The sequence below is a fragment of the Phascolarctos cinereus genome, unplaced genomic scaffold, assembly GCF_003287225.1.
Source record: "Phascolarctos cinereus isolate Bilbo 61053 unplaced genomic scaffold, phaCin_HiC Scaffold_3;HRSCAF=262, whole genome shotgun sequence".
Classification (NCBI taxonomy): domain Eukaryota; kingdom Metazoa; phylum Chordata; class Mammalia; order Diprotodontia; family Phascolarctidae; genus Phascolarctos; species Phascolarctos cinereus.
In genome coordinates, this window is record NW_027555736.1 from 60,459,312 (window position 1) to 60,479,731 (window position 20,420).

General features: G+C 40.8%; 1 protein-coding gene across 1 annotated transcript in view; it reads left to right on the forward strand.

Moving 5' to 3' along the window:
• Positions 1-20,420, forward strand: part of RET (ret proto-oncogene) — a 160,965-nt gene that overhangs the window by 118,048 nt on the left and 22,497 nt on the right. Inside the window, 5 exon segments of the mRNA XM_021006153.2 lie at positions 7,366-7,624; positions 11,174-11,299; positions 12,005-12,115; positions 13,689-13,808; positions 16,844-17,100. Of these exon segments, the coding sequence (XP_020861812.2) occupies positions 7,366-7,624; positions 11,174-11,299; positions 12,005-12,115; positions 13,689-13,808; positions 16,844-17,100 (873 nt within the window).

Sequence of the window (20,420 nt, forward strand, 5' to 3'; positions counted from 1 at the left end):
AGTTTCCCTCCTTGTGAAGAGGTTGAACAAGGTGACTTGTGAAAATCCTTTCAGCTCTAGATCAGTGATCCAGTGATCCTTATATGGAAAGCTGTATAGCAGCTAGGTGGGGCAGTGTACAGAACGCAGGCTTGGAATCAGAAAGACTTGACTTGTCTTCATGAGTTGAAATCTGGCCTCAGACACTTATTAGCTCGGTGGCCTTGGGCAGGTCACTTAACCTTGTTTGTCTCAATTTTCTCATCTGTAAAATGAGCTGGAGAAGGAAATGGTGAACCACTCTAGTATCTTTGCCAAGAAAACCCTCCGTGGGGTCACAAAGAATCAGGCCTGACTGAACAATAACAATAACATAGCGATGTCACCTATCAGTATGTCAGTTGGTTATGTCTCCTACTTGCTACATGACTTCTGCATCTTATTTTTCCAGTCATTCTGTTGGCATTCATTAGGTGCTTAAGGGACGGGAAGGGAATAAGCATTTACATAGCAGCTACCACGTGCCAGGCACTGTGCTAAGCACTTTTACAAATGAGATCATTCTCATTTGATCCTCATAACACCCTTGCAATGATGTGCTGTTATTGACCCTTTTTTACAGTTGGGGAAACTGAGGCAAACAGAATTTAAGGGACTTGCTCAGAGTCTAAGTGTTTGAAGCTGGATTGGAATTGTGTTCTTCCCTGACCCCAGGTACAGTGCTGTATCCACTACACCACCAGCGGCCTCTGATGTGCTAGACATCATGCCAGGTGCTGAAGACACAAAAACAAAAATTAGTAATTCTTGTACCTAAGGAGTTTTCAGTCTGTCAGAGTACTACACATGTACATACACTCACGTATAATTATATGCATATGTAATTACATGTTATATACAAAATAAGTACAAATAGCTAGCATTTAAAATGCAAAGTGCATTACAAATATTATTTCATTTGTCCTCACAACAGTTCTAGGAGGTACGTGTTATTATCCTCATTTTTTGATGAGGTAGACAGAGGTCATTTGACTTATCCAGGGTCACACAGCTGGTTAAGTATGTTGAGGCTGGAGTTTCCAGCACTCTGTCCACTAAACTGCCATTACAACAAGGCAGTTTAAGGAAGGGAGGGTCACTAGAAGTCGGAATCAGGAAGGCTTTATGTTGAAGATAGTCCTTGGGCTGGATTTTGAAGGGAATAAAGCTTTCTCTGAGGCAGAACTGGAGAGGAGGAGTTTTCCAGGCATAGGGTGTGGGCAGCAGAAAGATAAAGAGAGGAGAGGTAGAGTACAGTGTGAAGTAGATCAAAAAAGCCAGAGTGGCTAGTTAGCTGAGGGCAGAAAGGGGGCTAATGTCTGTATAATGAGGCTGGAACCACGAGTTGGATGGTGAAGGGCTTTGAAAACCAAACAAAGCGAGTTTGTATTTAGTCTTAGAGACAATAGGGAGCCACTGGAGTTCATTGCATTGGGGGATGACATAGTCAGACCTGACCTTAAGAAAAAATAGCTTTGATGACTATGGGGAAGATGGATTATTAGCATGGGGAGAGACTTGAGGCAGGGAGGCCAATTAGGAGGCCACTCTAGTAGCCTCAGCCAAGAGTTGGTGGGGTTAGTGTGTGTGTGTGTGTGTGTGTGTGTGTGTGTGTGTATGACAGCGTCTGACACAAGAGATGTTGTGAAGGTAAAAAAGATTGGGCAACTGACTGGATATGTGTGCTGAGGGAGAGTGAGGAGTCTTGTGTCTCCCGATCATCTCCTTTGCCACCACGTCTCCAGTGCCATTCTTCACTGCTAATCATTATGCTGTGGCCTAATCACACCTACCAAGAGTCTCACCATTGCCCTTTGGCATTGCCCTTTGGGTGATCCACCACCTTAATTCTGGGGACATTGTGGTGTTTCATGATTTTCTCCATATAACGTCGCCAGAAGAATATGGATCCTTTTTTAATGGCCCTTTCTCTGCTGGGGTTGAAGTGGAAAGAGGCTTCTGATCTGTACCACTGAGAGCTATTTCACCTCTACTTCTAGTCAACCCATCCTTGTCCTGCCATTTTTCTGGCAGGTGTGAAAAATAAACTCATTAGGCCCCTGGCTATGTTATCAGCCCAGGGTAGGGATGAGTATCAGTGTACTTAAGCTCATAGCATCATAGAATCAAACCCTTTCTCTAGGCAGAAATCCCTGCTGCCCCAGAGGTGTCAAACTTGTGGGCCAGCCAGAACCAGATTAAAACGTAATAGGTAAATGTTTAACAGAATAAATTAAAATACACTACAGTATAGATTGTGTTAATTTGTAGCTTTCTAAGACAATAATGGGAGAAGCGTGGAGTCACTACAAACGGTACAATTCCCCATGTGCAATCTGGTCTTCTCTCCTTAGTCTATTCAAAATGGCCTTAGTCTTCCATCCAAAGTATTCATACATACATGTTTATATATGTATGCATATAGATAGATGTAGATAGCTAGAGCTATATAGATGTTTATCTGTATAGATATATACACATACATATGTGTGTATAAATAAATATATATTCTCTGTTGTGCATATGTATGCATATCTATATGTGTGTGTATATATATGTATATATATATACACACACACACACATATACATTTGATTTGGAGAATTGTTCAATGATTTTAGTGACTCCAAGTTTCTCCCTGAAAGAAAGACCCATTTAAAAAATATAAATATTCTTCTGGAGATACTATGCCTGTCTTTCTGTCTGTGTGTTTGCCTGTCCCTCTATCTCTCTGTCTATCTGTCTAGAGAGATGGGACCAGCTCTGTGGGCTGTCCCTCCACCTTCACATCAGTTCTTCATTGACATGTTTGTTCCTATGTGGGTAGTTAGGCTGAACTCTTGAGCAGTGTTGGACCTCATTTAACAGGCCCTTACAGCATTCAAAGGCTTGATGCAACCAGTATGATGTTACTCCCAAATAAGAACACTCAGAGGGCCTTATCATCTATATATATATAATTTCTCTTTGATTTGTACTCTACTGCTGCATGCAACCAGGTTCCAATTAGTGACTCCCTTAAAGTGATTGCATTATTCAAATTTGTATTAATCATTTTATTGGGCTAGAACCAGTTACCATATAGTACATAATTATAGCTTCGAATAGTGTGTATTCAACTACATGGAGCCACTTCAGGCTTCATGATTCACACTAATTGGAGTTTATCAGTATTCTCCTTGATGGTGGCAAATAACTTTGGTGTGCGTATGTCTCCCTGATTTATGTTGATATTAATTATCAGAGGGTTGCTGCATGCTCCATTGATCTCTGCAATTTCAGGAGACCTAGCGGAAGGCCTCCGCACTATGTTGGATGGATCCCCCATGCCCGTGAGGTCAGAGATGAGTCACTCAGCATGGGTGGGCATAAATGGGCTGCAGTCTTCCCCAGTGGAAAGAGCCCTTATATGGAGGAGATCGCAGATCCAATGACGTATCACAGTATGGTTAATGTGCCTGGAAGACCTCAGGAGAATTTTCAGGCTCCTAGGTCCCATCCTTCAAAGGGATCTTACTGGCCCCTTTCTGCCTCTTCTTCAGAGATATACAGCTATGCCTGTTCTAATGGCACATGGACTTCAAGATTGCTGGGGTTGAAGTGGAAGAGGCTTCTGATCTGTACCACTGAGAGCTGTTTCACCTCTACTTCTAGTCAACCCCATCCTTGTCCTGCCATTTTTCTGGCAGGTGTAAAAAATAAACTCATTAGACCCCTGACTATGTTATCAGCCCAGCCAGTAGCATGGTAGGGATGAGTATCAGTGTGCTTAAACTCATAGCATCATAGAAAAATCAAACCCTTTCTCCAGGCAGAAATCCCCGCTGCCCCAGAAGTGTCAAACTTGTGGGCCAGCCAGAACCAGATTAAAGTGTAATAGGCAAATGTTTAACAAAATAAGTGAAAATACACCACAGTATAGATAGTATTAACATGTAGCTTTCTAAGACAATATGCAACACCGGGGCCCATTACTATTACAATTTGACTCCACTGCTCTACTAAAATCTTGCTGCAATTTTCCTCTGTTCCATAGTAGATGCTTTTTGAATACTTTTGACCAGACTGCTGTTTCTTGCCCGTAGTAATAAATAGCAGGAATAGGATTCAAGCCCAGGTCCTCTACCATCTCTTTAGCTACATCTATTCTGTGAAGTCTTTTTTCTGATAGCTTATATTTTTAAGCTCATTTTGAGCTAGAAGGGATGTTGTGGGTCATCTGGTCAAGCCCCTTCATTTTAAGTGTTTTGTCCCAAGATCACAGCTGGGATTTGAACCCAGGTCCCCTGACCCTCAAACCTATCCTTCTTTCTACTATACCATACAACTTTCACCACCTTCATTTCCAAGTACATCCCTCTCCTTCCCCCATCCAGAGAACCATCCCTGTAGCAAAGAATAAAAGGGAAGTTGGTAGGGAGGAATGAAGAATGACGGAGACAGACAGAGAGAGGAAGTTAGAGACAGAATGGAAAAATCCATACAGTTCATCAAAACTAACCATCAACCAAGTATAACAGTATAGTCAGTATTCTACCTCTATAAAAAGTAGAGAATTTTATTCATTAATTCCATCTTTGGGGTCAAGCTTGATTATATTATACAACTCTGATTTTTATTCTTTCAAACATTTAGATTGTTGTCAGTGTGAATATTGTTTTCCTGATTCTGCTTATTTGCAAAGTCTTTTTTTTTTTGCTTATGTTGCTTTTTTGCATTTAATAAGAGCTAAAATGTTTCACCAAATCTTACCTAAGAGGTCTGGGTCTTAAGATCTGGGTCTTTAGTATATCTCTGGATAATTTTAACAGATTATCAAGATGTAACCACTACAGTCTGTAGACTCTCTTTAGATTATTGAGTGAATGAATAAATGGACATGTACTGTATGCAAAACACTTTGTTAAGCAGTAGTGATACAAAGAGAAAAAAATGAGATAACTCCTGCTTTCCAGGAGCTTGTGTTCTGATGAGAGACAACACATTTCTAAGTCAGATGGAAAGGGTCCGGGGTCCTTATCAGGCATTAAGTTACTGCTTCCTTTTCTTTCCAACAATGAGAGAATCCAAATGTTGAGGGAACAGAGAACAAAGATGGTAACAGAGCAAGACTTTATCCTCTCTTTTTTAGTTACCTATCTCTTCTTTCCCTAAGAGAAAATATGAATGTTATCCTCCTGAAGACTGTTGCATTTTCAGCCCCCAGAGCACATGGAAGACACATTCCATTAGAACAGAGGGAGGATCTGAGGGTCCCACAACGCAGCTCTTTGACAGTAACGCTAGCTCAGCCTTTCTCCTTCAGATCTCCTGTCGCAGAGATCATGTTTATGGCCTGCCCACTCCTAGGCCCATCTCAGCTCTCATCCCTGGAAGATCATTGAGCAGTTTAGTCACCAGTTGTAAACAAAAGAGAATGTGAGAGTTCTAATTAGCCAGCAGGACATTCCATCAGCTGAGTCACCACCCACCTGCACCTGGGACGATGCTTCCAGTCTAGGGAGATGCCGTTGAGATAAGTTGGTATTGATCCTGAGAGGGGCTGCTCTCTTATAAATCATGTGTGAGATGCCATTTGAAGCACACCCATGGGATCGCCATCAGCCTAGAAATGTGCATCCCTCTAGCTGGCTTTTGAAATTCTGCAAGAGTTGAAAGGGTATCTGATCACAGAGTCACAAGACTTGGTTTTTTAGTTTTTCATTGCAAATAAACATTTCAAAATTTAAAAAACAGACAAGAAATAGAATTCTGTAAGAAACTGCACACTGCTGTGTATAGCTTTGGGTTTGTTTGTTTGTTTGTTTGTTTTTAAAAGAATATATGATGCTTAATGAGGTAGTAACAGAATTGACCTGTGTAAATATCCTCTCGCTAGCTCGCTCTGCTTGCCTTGCCAAGGTGGGGCTGAGGTGGATCCATTTATTTATTTCATTAGCATCTGTTAAGTGCCTACTCTGTGAGGCAGGAGTCGACTCCAGTTGTCATAATCTAAATCCTGCCGCTGGACCCAGATGGCTCTGGAGGAGAAAGTGAGGCTGGTGACCTGGCACAGCCCTCCCTCACTTAAATTCAATTCACTTGCAAGTCGTGGCATCATCTTCCTGATGTCACGGTGGTCTTTAAGAACAGAGGACAAACAACAATTCCCTCTTTTACATCTTGTTTTCTAGTGTGTGTGTGTGTGTGTGTGTGTGTGTGTGTGTGTGTGTGTGTGTGTGTGTGTGTTTAATGTGGTTCAGTGAGTAGAGCACTGGACCTAGGGTCAGGAAGCCCTGAAATCAAATCTGGCCTCAGACACTTATAAACCACATGATCCTGGTCAAGTTACTTAGCCTTTGTTTGCCTCCGTTTCCTCAACTATAAAATGGGAATAATAATAGCGCCTACCTCCCAGGATTGTGAGAATAAAATGAGATTGTATTTGCAAAATGCTACATGAATGCTAGTTTTTGTTTTCATTATTATTATTATTATCATTGTTGTATATGTCTTCCCTCTTTTCCCATCACTCACACCCACATCCTGCCCCCCCATCCCATTGTACTATAAGGTTTTCATGGCTATCATTGTATCCTTCAAGGATAGAGCATAGAATCTTGCTTGCAGTAAACATGAAATGCTTATTTGTTAAATTTGATTGATAAAAATAAAAAGCTCTGACCCTCTAAGAATGCATTGGTTATGTTATTATAACATAGCAAATTACAAATTTGAGAAATTCAGAGCAGCATGGGAAGAATTATGCGAACTGACGTAGAGACCAGGAACAGAACCCAGGAAAATAATGAATACAGTGACTATAGTAATTCAAATAAAGACAACACCAAAGAGCAGCCAAACTCTGATTAACTATAATATCCAAGCTCGGCTTCAGAGAACAGACATTAAAGCATCCCTAGAGGGATGGGAAGCCTGTAGATGAAGAATGTTGAATTTCATATGTAGTTACTTTTGTTTAATTACGGGGTTTTTTTTTCTTTCTGTGTTACAAGGTATGGGGAAGGAGGAATATATTGGGAAATAACTAATATAAAACAAAAATACATCAATTAAAAATCTAAATAAACAAGATAGGTTAGAAGGCTGTCAATATAAAACCAAAATACACCAATTAAAAAACTAAATAAGATAGATTAGAAGGCTCTCTGAGACCATTTATGGTTCTAAATATGATTTTTAGATGGGTCAAGTTATCTCCTGTGTGTACTTTAACCTGTTGAATATTGAGTTTTTACTATTCTTATGAATTATAAGCAGTTATAATTATAGACAGTTAAGCACACTTTTCTTAGTGCTCTATGTTATCTAGACTTGTAATGTTCTTAAATTATTCCTTGAGCCTAGATTGGAAAAGTTTGCATTGAAAACTGCAAGGAGTTCCACGGAGTGAATATTACCTACAAACTACAATCTCTCAGTGTTAACTGCAGTGCTCTAAGCATCATCACCTCCCCAGAAAGCACCACAGGGAATCTGTTTGTGAATGATACCTCCATGCTTCAAAGGCCAGAATGCACAGGAATGAAATACGATGTGTTTGCAACAGACAAACAGAGTAGGAAACAGTCCAAAACAACGCTTACTATCTCTGTAGAAGGAAATTGTAAGTACATTCCTGGGACTTTTGCTTTCAACTTTCTTTTAAGTACTTGTCTTCCATCCGTACCATTCACATGACACTTATTCCCCACTGCATTATGTTGTAATTATTTATATTCTTGTAACTTCCCCAACTGCATTGTAGTTTGCTTAATGAAATTATAAATTCCATCTTCAGCATCACACTTTATAGCAATCTTCATGATTTTGTGAATTTTGACCCAATGTTTTCTCAACTTTTAGACTTATTTTTTATCTTCCACAATGCTTTACATAAGGTACCAAAATATATAGGCTACTAAAAACATTTGTCAACTTAATCAATTAATAAGCATTCATTAAGCTCTTATAACGTGCCAGTGTATACTGTGCTAAATGCTGAGGTTATGAAGATAAAAAACAATATAGTTCTTGTCCTTAAGGAGCATATATCCTGGTGGGAGGCATGATATGTAAATATAAAGGTGTGTATTAAACATGTTAAAATCAAATACAGGTCACCTTGTAGGGACAGACATTAGTAACAGGAGAAGGAATCAGAAAAGGATGTTTTGTAGAAGTTGGCACTTGAGTTAAGTCTTGAAGAAAGCCAGGGATTCCAGGGCATGGAGGGTGTAGCAGAAGAGCATTCCAAGCTTGAGAGCAGGAGGGGGAAGATAAAGCATTGCGTCTGAGTGACTAACAGCAGGTAGGAGAGTATGGATAGACAATAGGAAGTGTGGAAGTGAATAATGTACAAGTAGAGTGGAAAGTTGAGAAGGGGCCAGGTAGTGAAGGGCTTTAAATGCCAGACATAGGAGTTTGTATTTGATCACAAAGATAACAGGGAACCACTGGAATAGGGTCAACACGTAAATTTGTGCTTTAGGAAAATTCTGTAAAGGCTGGAATGAGTAGAAAGAGACATGAGTCCAAGAGATCTATTAGAAGACTAAGGCAGTGGTTGATGAGCTATTATGATAAATGTGTGAGTAAAGAGAAGGGTACATATGCAATAAATATTTTGAAGATACCAACAAGAAGTTTTTGCAGCCTGCTGGGTATGTCAGGTGAGGGTGAGGAAGTTCCAAAGTTCAAGGGAGGGAAGCTCAGAAGAAGGTTGGAGAGAGGAAGATAATGAGTTCTGTTTTCCATGTTGAATTTGAGATGCTTACAGGCCATCCAGTACAAAATGCTTAAAAAGCAATTGGCCATGTAGGACTGGAGCTCAGGAGAGAGATGAGGTCTGGATATGTAGATTTGGGAGTCATCTGTATAGAGATAAGAGTTGAATCTTTGCTGTCCTAAGTGAGAGGATGTGGAGGGAAAGAAGAGGGCTCAGGACAAAAACATCCACATTTAGTGGTCATGATGTAGATGATGATCGAGCAAAGGTGACCGAGGAGGAGCAAGCAGCATCATGGGAACCCAGAGAGGAGAAAATGTCCAACTGAAGAGAGTGGTCAACAATGCCAGATGCTGCAGGGAGGTTGGGAAGGATGAGGACTGAGAGAAAGGCTGTTATATTTGGCAATTAGAAGATCATTGGTAACATTGGAGAGAGCGATATCAGTTGAATGATGATGTTGAAGCCAAATTAAGAGAGTAAGAGAATAAGTGGAAGTGTCGAGGGCATATGACTTGCTTAAACAGTTTGGCAGAGAGAAGAGGGTTGTTAGTGGAGATCACTAGTAGGAATGGAAGGATCTAGTATGAGTATTTTAAAAATTAATTAATTTATTTTTAGTTTTCGATATTCACTTCCATAAGCTTTTGAGTTTTAAATTTTCTTCCCTTCCATACTCTCTTCCCTCCCCAAGATGGCATGAAATCTGAAATAGGTTCTACATATATTCCAATTAAACATATTTCCCCATTAGTCATATTGTAAAGAAGAATTAAAACCAATAGGAGGAACCACAAGAAAGAGGTAACAAAATAAAACAGAAGGAAAAAAAAAAAAGAAAAATAGTATGCTTCCGTCTTTTGATCTGCGTTCAGATTCCATAGTTCTTTCTCTGGATGTGGTTAGCGTTTTCTATCATGAGACTTTTAGAGAAGTTTTAGTTCGTTGCATTGCTGAGAAGAGCTTAAGTCTGTCAAAGTTGGTCATTGCACACGGTGGCTGTTACTGTGTACAATGTTCTCCTGGTTCTCAGTATGAGTATTTTTGAGGAATGGAGGAAATGGGCATGTTTGTAGGTATCAGGGAAGGAGGCAATTGATATGGAGACAGTGAAGACTAGAGATGGGAAGGATGGGTCACTGTGCTGGAGAAGATGGGAAGGGGGGCTAGGATCAAGTAGAGAGGTTGGCCTTGTTGGGTAGAAGGGTCATCTCATCAGAGACTAGAATAAAGGAGGGAATAATGAGTCAAGAAAGTATGAGGGGGGAGGAGAAGAGAAGAGGGAGATCTTATCTACTGGCCTTACATAAGGTACGGTCCTCAGTCGAGAAGGTGACGGGAGGGGTGGTGAGGGAGGTTTCACAGAAGAGAAGGTGTGAAACATACACTTTGAGTTGGATGGAGAATCGTGTGGGAAGGACTCTAAATTCATAAATCCTTTGATTGTAGAAAGGTTCATCCATTGCAGTCTGGCTTCCAAGCTCATCACTTAACCAGTGCTGCTCTCTCCCAATTTACCAATCCTTCGACTGACTTTTAGCAATGAGGATGCAATACATGCTGAATAACAGAAATGTGTGGTGGGCCTAGTCAAATCAGTTGTGTGGCATCCTCTAGGTCCATTCAGTGGTAAAGGAGTAGGGATGATGGAGGCTGAAGATGGGAACAATCCAGGGTTAGCATGTGGCAAGGCTCCAGAGGGAACAGGACAAGGTATTTGAGAATAGATGAGAGTGTCACGTGGAACTCTTGCATTGAATGAATGGAACCTTTTTGATTTATTATTGGAAACACTTGGCACAATGTCTGATCTATAGGAGGCGCTATTTAAATGCTTTCTCCTTCTCCCTTCCCTCCTAATATGCAACATTACACAGTATTCCATCTCATCTCTGTGATTTTTCACAATATGGCCCCCATTCCTGGAATTCACTCCTCTCACACCTGTGCCCCTTTTAGAAGCTTTAATGTGCTTCAAAGCTCAGCTCAGACATTCCCTCCTTAATGAGGCCCTCATAATTTTCCCAGCTGCTAGTGCCTCACTCTGCAAAAACATCTTATGTTTATTTTGCGTGTATTTGAAATACACTTATATGTGTACATGTGGTCTCACCTGATAGATTGTAAGATGCTTGAACGCAGAGATTGTTTCATGTTTCTTTTTGTATCCTTACCACCTGGCCAGACGCCTGGCTTGTTGTAGGTGTTTAATAAATGTTCATTGATGACTTCAGTGGACCTTTTCTGAACATTCTCAACTGAATTATCTTCATTAGAATCTAGGTGTACTGGGTTTCAATGTCTCTTTGCCTTAGCTTGATTAGTACCATCTCCTGGAAGCTTGGTAGACATGGCCCTTGGCCTGGAAGACATTGAAGATCAAAGTGTAGATTGCTAACTGAAGTCCCATAATCAGTACCAAGCTTTATGTTTTTGCTGTTCTCCCAGTTTCCCCTGAGGAGGAGGGCTGTCCAATTTCATGTGCTGTGAACAAGAGACGTTTAGAGTGTGAAGAGTGTGGTGGCTTGGGCACTCTGATGGGCACATGCCAGTGGAGACAAGGAGATGGCAAAGGTAAGCTATCATTATTATTTTTATTGTTTAGTCAATCCAGTCAGTAAACCAATTAATGTTTACAGGGTGCCTGGTATGGGCTAAGTATTGGATTAGATGCTGTGAGAAAGAGAACAGAAATGGACAGATAAGCCATTGTTTTTTCTTCATTGCTCTGATTATGGAAGGAACTAGAAGGATTCAGTGTCTTCTTCTTGTTCAAGGAAGTCTAGGACTGAAGTTGGGACATAGGTGGAATTTTATAAATAAGAAGAGATTAGGATGACATTTTTTTTTTCATTTCAGGAAGACTCCTGATTGGAGTCTTGGCCTAGGAAAGGAATATGAGAGGGCAAGAGTTTTGTTTTATTTTCCCTTTCTCTTTGATTCTTTGGAAGGAACTGAGCTGGCAGGTGAAATGTGGGAGACTGAGCTAGGGGATGAGAAAATGTGGGCCCTTTTAGTAGCAAAATGGAAGTTATTGGAATCTCCCTGCTAGAATTAAGAATTAGCATGTAGGGATAGCAAGAACCCTAGACTGCCCATCAAGCAACATGATTTCTCACCCTGGTCTTTCTATTCTTTAGCTCTATGACCTTGAGCAAGTCTCTGCCCTTCTCTGTACCTTGCTTCTTTATCTCCAAAAGGAGGTGATGGGGCTATTTGAGATTCGAGGATTCTGAATAATTCTATGAAATAGAAGATGTCCATTTGTTCTTTTTCTAGGAATTTCCAAGAACTATTCGACCTGCACGCCAAGCCTCAAGACTTGTCCTGATGGCAGCTGTGATGCCGTGGAAAGTCGAGATCTTCATATCTGCCCTCAAGATTGCATACGTATGAAACCCTTGCAGAACATTGTCCCCCCGGAATATAGCCCTGGTGACCTTTCATGGTCCCATGGACCCTTGCTTAGTGGTTCATCTCCATCTGCCCTACCATTCTATCCTATTCAGCAAATATGTATATGAGGGATATGCAGATAGAAAAAAAAAGTCCTTTTCCCAAAGAGCTTCTAGTCTAATTGCAAGGGGAGGGAAGTGGAGAGGGAGGTATGTGTATACAAATATCCATAATGCATATGTTCTTTTCTTAACAGTTCACATGCTAACCTGCCTTTCATTTTCTAATTTTTTTCCTCATCTTTAATATTTTTAAATTTTTTTATTAATTTATTTTAATTTATCAACAATCACTTCCATATGCTTTTGAGTTTAAAATTTTTCTCCCTGTTTCTCCCCCCCACCCTCCCCAAGACAGAGCACAATCTGATATAAGCTACACATATACATTCCTATTAAACATACTTTCACATTAGTGATGTTTTAAGTAAAAATTAGAACCAAATAGGAGGAACCATCAGAAAGAGGAAACAAAACTCAACAGAAGAGAAAAAAAAGTAGCAATTCAACTTCCATAGTTCTTTCTTTGGATGTGGATAGCATTTTCCATCATGAGGCCTTTGGAGATGCCTAAGATCCTTGTATTGCTAGGAAGGGTTAAGTTTATCAGTATTAGTCATCTCATAATGTGGCTGTTATTGTGTACAATGTTCTCTCGGTTCTGCTCACTTCACTCAGCATCAGACCATACAAGTCTTTCCAGGTTTTTCTGAAGTCAGGCTGTTCATCATTTCTTATAGCACAGTAGTATTCCATTACATTCATATACCACAGCTTGCTCAGCCATTCCCCAGTTGATGGGCATCCTCTCAATTTCCAGTTCTTTGCCACCACAAAAAGAGCTGCTATGAATATTTTTGTACATGTGGGTCCTTTTTCCATTTGTATGATCTCTTCGGGATATAGCCCTAGAAGTGCTATTGCTGGGTCAAAGGATATGCACAGTTTTATAGCCCTTTGGGCATAGTTCCAAATTGCTCTCCAAAATGATTGGATCATTTCACAACTCCACCAACAATGCATTATTGTTCCAATTTTCCCACATTTTCTCCAACATTTCTCATTTTCATGTTTGCCAATCTGATACTTACCTACCTTTCAGGGGCCCCTTATTTATTCTCATGTAACTTGTGTGGTTTGCTTCTCTCTGCCCCACCCCCAGAAGATTGAGTCTCCTGGAGTCAACATTAGTCTAAGAACCCAGAGACTAGGATTATGTCCCTTGCTTTTAGCTTCAGCTGCATGACCTTGAGTCACTTACTCCTTCTGTGCCTCAGTTTTACTATTCTGCAAAGTGGAGATAGTCATTCCCGTTGTAACGAAAACTAAAAGTGAATACCTTTGGAGTTCTCTGGAGCCCAGCTTCTGAATAAATATAGGAGTAGCAAATTTGCACGTGGTGAACTGTCCCTAATTTTGTTGAATAAAACCTCTCCCTGTGTGTCTTAAATGGAAGAGCAGAGCTACACACCCATGACTGTGCATTCCTTGTATCTGTGTCTGATTAGGGGGAGACGTTATTGGTGGTCACGAGAAAGGGGAGTGGAGGGGAATCAAGGCTGGATATGGAGTCTGCAACTGCTTCCCAGAAGAAAAGAAGTGTTTCTGTGAGCCCGATGATGACAAAGGTTGGCATTATTAAAGGTTGGAGGTCTTCCTTAGTTCTGGACAAACCACATGGATTGAGACATTGCCTTCATTAGGAGTAGTACCCAGCTCTCAAATGTAACGAATATCATGGAAAAAAAGCTTCAGTCTCATTAGGTGCCCCAGTCTACAGGCAGCTGACAAAGCCTTCAGGCTAACCACCAGATTGAAATGTGTATTAATGATTTCCGTATCAGCTGTTCAGCATGTATTTGTATATATGAAAGCCATACTGATGCCTAGCTTTCTCATTTCCTTAACTGAGCACTTTCTGCCTCCCCCTGGGCCTGTGATTCCTTCTAGGGGAGATAGAGAAGTTTGACAGCCTCTTATTGGACAGCTTCTAATCTACTTGTGACCCATCAAATATTTTTTAGACGCATGTTCACCAAGATACCAGGGAGGGGGTCCAGTCCTCTGTCTGTGACAGAAAATGTTTGTTCACTGAATGACATGACATCAGGGCTTGGGACATAGTAGTCAATAAATGCTTATTGACTTCTTCATCACAATAACAATGGAAACGTATGGCCGTAGAAAGTACTGAGAAAAAGTTTCATTCCAGCATGATTTTAGTTGAGCGTTCACTGTAAGATTCAGAAATTCATGTTCATAAAGCGCTTAAAGATTTTCAAAGTAATGCCCTCACAACCCTGTGAGGTAGGTTTGTGTGTGATCATATTCATATTTTAGGTCCTGAGAAGCTTAGGCTTGAAGAGCTTCCCTTCAGCCTGTTTGTTTATAGTTGTTTAGCTTTTAAATGTCTGCTGGCTGGAATTTGAACCCAGGTCTCCTGACTGCCAAGTTCAGCACTTGTTCCACTACATCATGCTTCACATTATCTAGCCAGTGTTACAGCTTAAAGTTCAGATAGTAAATGCCATCAGAGGACAGAGGCGAGAAAAATCAGGGGCAGCTGACGTCCTTACAAGAAGGTCCTGTGAGAGACTTGGGCCTTGCAGGATGAGGGAGACTTGGGTGGGTGAGAAATACCTAAAAGAGAATAGGGCAATAAGACCTGAACAGAGAGTGCTCAGAAGAATTGTCCGAACAGAGGAGGCTGCTGCTGTGTTCCTAAGAAATCAGCAGCTGAGAGTTTCATTTTTCTGTCTTCCGGAGGCGCTCTCTAGAGGCAGACAGTCATGAGGTAGAAATGGGCCTAACAGGAGAGAGACCAAATAAGCAGGAATCACCCAAGCCAAAAGTTATTTGTTAATCATTATTATTATTGGCTAAATAGGACTTATGTGAAGGTTTAGTTTAAAACCATGCTGGAACAGAAAAATTTTTCCTGGTACCATGTGGGTTCCCACACTTGGGTCCCATGGTTATTGCAGTGAACTCAAAATACTGTGAATAAAACACTGCACCCTTATTCTCTAACAGATGGAAGCCAGGCCCCCCGGGTCTCTTGGTTTGTACATCAGGCCAGACTTAGACTTGTGTTGTTAGAGTGATGTTCCAAGCCCTTGGGGCCACTGGACATTATAGTCAAAGCTTCCATAATGGCACCCAAATGACATTGTTTTCCTTCATGGGAAGATAACAATAATAGAATGGAAGAAGGAAGGGAAAATTCCACTCTGCAATGTCCATTTTTTTCTGGCTGCTACATATTACTGACTGAGCAGCTCCGGAATGTTCTCCTTCACCCTTCTTGACTTCCCCCCCACCATCCAACCTTTTTTTTTCTTTAAGTTTTTCCCTATCCTTGTGGAAAATGCTGCATGACCCAAGTTCGTGTGTGTGACTCACACACCCTTCTCATGCACTATGTATAAACACACATACACACACACTCACACTCATGCAGAGAGAAATTCACTGTGGTCATGTGAAAAATGAATACAAGCCATGTTTGAAGAAAGGAGAGAGGAGAAAATGAGCCAGGATTGAAGTTTTAGAGCTAGAAGGGAGCTTAGAGATCTGGTAGTCTAAATCCTTCATTTTGCATGTGAGAAAATGGAAATTCTCAGTGCTTGGGTGCTGTGTCCAGAGTCACACAACTAGTTAGTGGTAGAACTTTCCTGTGCTGATTCCAGTACAGCACACAGATTCTTTCCTTGATTTATCTCAGACTCTAATCTACTTGTTTGATGTTGGGCAGGATATTTAACATCCAAAAGTCTTGGTTTCCCCATCTGAAACACTGGGGAGAGTCATAATAGCATGAACCTTGCAAGATTGTTGTGCACATCAGATGAGATAATGCTTGTAAAGTACTTTGCAAACCTAAAGGTGCTACATACCTTTCTGTGTCTTTTTTTTTTTTGACAGACCTGTGATTTTCATCAGTGTAATATGTTCTTATTGAGCAGACTCCCTCTCCTAGTTCAGATAGGCAATTCTCCTAGAACTTATACAGAATTGCTATAAATATTTTAGGAAATATAGGGTTTTTTTCTTTTTTCCCTAATCATCTTGGGATGACTTATACTCTTGTAGATTTGATAAAGTTCTTTATATATTTGAGATATGAGACCTTTATCTGAGGAAGCATCTGTACAATTTTCCCCCAATTTTTTGCTTTCCTTCTGTTCTTGGCTACATTCGTTTTATTTGTACAGAAACTTTTGAATTTAATGTAATTGAAATTATCCATTTTATACCTCACACAACTCTCTAGCTCTTGTTTTTTCATAAATTGTTTGCCTTTCCATAAGTCTTGTAGGTAACATGTTCCATGTTCTTCAAATTATATAGGGAGCAAATCAAAACAATTGAGTCATATGAAAAAAGTTCTAAATCATTATTGATTAGAGAAATGCAAATTAAAACAACCTTGAGATAGCATTTTACACATATCAGATTGTTCCAGGCACTCAGAGGCCACAGGGTCACACAGCCAATGTGAGTCAAAAGTGGGTCTTTAATACCGGTCATCTTAACTCAGAAGCCAGATTCTGTAGCCTTCCTGCCATGCTTCTTCTAATAGGTCTATATTATATATGCCAACAATTAGAATAAAAGTCAGAGCAGTGGAGCATTAAACTTCTTTGCCCTTCTTTGCCAACAGAACCGCTTTGTGATGAAGTCTGCAGGATGGTCATTGCTGTTGCCATCCTGTTCTCTTTCATCTTCTCTGTGCTGCTCTCTTCCTACTTCATCCGCCGCTACCATAAGAACTCCCACAAGCCACCCATTGCCTCTGCAGAGATGACCTTCAGGAGACCTGCTCAGGCCTACCCCATCAGCTATTCTTCCTCCAATGTTCGCCGGCCATCCCTGGACTCCATGGAGAACCAGGTCTCAGTGGATGCCTTCAAAATCCCTGTAAGATTTCATGCGGGGATAGAGTGGACAACTGTGTCCAATCTGTGGGTTCTGGGGCTTTTGTAGGTTTTCTGTGCTTGTGGTTTGGTTGATACTAGGGAGGTCAAGGTTGTGGGACTTAAGTAGAGGGAAAGAAAACCCTAAGCTCCTCAGTTGAGTACAGATCAACTCTCAGGTTGTCCTTTTTCTGATCTTGTGTGTTTGTCCTGGGAGTTTTCAGAATGAAGTCTTTTGGGATCTTCACAGATTATAGATTTAGAACTCAAAGGGACCTTAGAATAATTTAGTCCTTTTCTGACATTTTACAGATGAGGGAACTGAAGCCTAGAGAGTATGATTAACTCCTTCTAAGATATATTAGGCAGTAAGTAGCTAGCTGAGCCAGGATTTGAACCCACATCCTTTGACTCCTCCTCTGCCACATTGCCTCTAATGGCACCTGAACACTAGCTCTGGAAGGGACTTTACACATTATTTATTGCGTCCCCTTCTTTTTGCAGATGAGGAAGTGGAGTATTTTGCCTCAAGTGGCAGAGCCAAAGTTAGAACCCAGATCTTCTGACTCATGGTCTGGTTTTCTTCCCACTGCACCTCACCACAACCAAGAAATTAAGACTGGCTCTATGTGCATCATTTTCCTGCCTATTGGAATAAGGCTCAGAGAATGAGTTGGATACTGAACTGAAAATCCCAGTGCTGTGGCATTGTAGGTTCAGCTGCTCTTCCAAAAACAGTCTTCTGGTCCCACACCCCATGGTACAGTGCTAAACAAGACCTGTTCCAGGGAAACAGCAAATTTTGGCTTTAACAGAACAGTCTGCCAGGAAGTCTGCAGCTCAGTCACCACTGCCATCCCCACCCCTGCCTCAGTGTTATTTCTATTACCAGAATAGTACAGACAGTACTCATCTTCCCATCTTTCTTTGGTTAATTTCTTTGGGAAATTTTGAAAAAAAGACAACAAGTTTACCACAAAGATACAAATACTAAATCAGTCCCTGATGCTTGTGAAACTAGTAGGCAAAGACACACTTAAAATACGGGGTTTTATCCAGACTCTGGAACACTGCTAAGAATGAGGCCAGCAGAGGACGGTGGGTTTCAGCGACAACAGTCCCATTATGGAAGAAACTCAAACTTGTAGAAATACCACTGTGAGCTTTAAATGAAAAGTACATAAGGTTGGGAGTCAGGAAATTTAGAGGTGGAAGGGAGGGACCTTAGAGACAGACCCTTTTTACTCCAACCCCTTATATTTGACAGATGAAGAAACTGAAGCCAGGCAAGTCCAAATGACTTGCCCAAGTCTTTAATGCCCATTCTACTACTAATTAGCTGTGTGATATTAACACAGCTGACACTCTCTCTTTGCCAGCCTCCTGATCTGTACACTGAAGATAATAATGCCAGCCTTATCTACCCCACAGATTGATTGTGAAGCTCTAATGAGAGAATACTTGTCAATTATAAATGACATGTATTAATGATTTAAAGTCAGCAGAGTGGTCTATCAACATTATCTTATTTGAACTTCATAGCATCCCTGTGAAGCAGGTACTGTATGGATTGTTATACCTATTTTACGGGTGAAGAAACTGAGACAAGAGAGGTGAATTGGCTTGCCCATATTAACATAGTTTAGTTGATATCTGAAGCAGGATTTGAACCCAGGCATTCCTGATGCCGAGTCTGACACTATTGTATGTGACATTATGCTGCCCCTTCATGTAGGAGTGCTTTGAAAAAGTAAACATGTTATATGAATGCAAGGGATTATTATTTTTATATCTGCTCTGAGCTGCTTAGACCTTCCTCCTCCCAGCTGTCTTTTTGGCCTAAATCACAGCCCTGTGGAGTGGAGAGTGTGCCCATTTTATGTCATAAAACATTGAGGTATGAAGGTAAGCTTGCATCAGCAGAGGCATCAGTGGATCTGAGGCCATGCGCCCACTTCTGGTGCTCATTCCACAGTGCCAGACCCAGAAGCTTCAGAAACCAGTTAAAATGTTGTTTTATTGTGAGGTGTAACTCTGTGTGCTGTGTCCTGTGTGGCAAGGACATTGCATTTGTTATGCAGCCCTGGATGTCTGCTAGGATCCAGATTCGCTGGCCTTCCCTTTTGCCCACTTTCAGCCCTCCCAATTCCTTTGCCTTAGTTGCTACCCCCATTTTAGGTTCCAGGCTGGTTTGAGTCTGTCCAATAAAAATTTGAGTCCCAGGAGAAATTTGGTATAAGTGCAGTGCCTTGATCTGCAAGCTAACTGCCTGAGTCAGATACCACATTGGACAAGTTGTGTAAATGGGTAGTGGTTGTTTTCGAATTTAAAGTTTAGCCCAAGAATGTGTCAGTTCCAAAAGGCATTAAAATGTGTGGTAAGGATTTTTTTCAACACCAGAAAAATTGAGAATCTTAAAAAGCTGTGACAGGGAACTATATTAGGAATAAATTTGGGATCCATTTTAGGACTTACTGGAAATTCTTTGTGTGTTCCTCACCCACCAGGCTAATCATTTCTCTGTCCTTGGAAGCCTTGTCATTGTTCCTATTGACGTGGAGGTGCTGTTTACAGGCTGTCTCCCAAGCTTGATGTGTTTCCTGTTAAATTCCAAAGGGGTGGTCAGTCTTTGGAGACTCCTTGCCAACTGGAACACTGTCTCTTTGTGGGCAGGGGCTGGAATAGTTGGTGGGTGGTGTGTCTCTATGGCATTATAATCTTTATTTACTTGGAATTCTTGGGTGTTTCGTAGATCTTTCACCATCCAGTGGTAGCAGTGATTTGGCCTTTTTCATAACAGAGGACTGATTGTCTATGATGAAACCTTCTAATTTATTGTTGGTGTTTTTTTAAAGAAAAAAAATTGAGACAGTTTGCAGCAGGGTTGCATGAGAAAGGAAAATGCATAAATAGTGTTTGGGTAAGCGAAAATTGTCCCCAGCAGCAGCAGCGAAGGTATATTCTTGTTCCTTGGAGTAAAAGTAAAAGTTGGATATTTAGTTAAACTTTGCAAGCCTTTACAGAATGCCTACTATGTGGCTGAACTCAACAACGATAATCTCTTGGACAGAATTAGAAGATCTGAGAAGAGAATAAAAATTTTCAGTAGAGTGAAAGCGTGGTGTGCTCTTGACAAGTGTTGGACCTGGGGTAATGAAAGCCGTATTTAATCTGGTTTTCGAAGCTTGCCGGTTGTATGACTGACCGTATGAGTTTCCTCATCTGCACAAAAGAAAAAGTAATAACACTTACCTCATGGGGACATAAATAATAAATAAAAATAATGTTTGTAAATGATATTAAATGTCAACTAATTATCAGTGC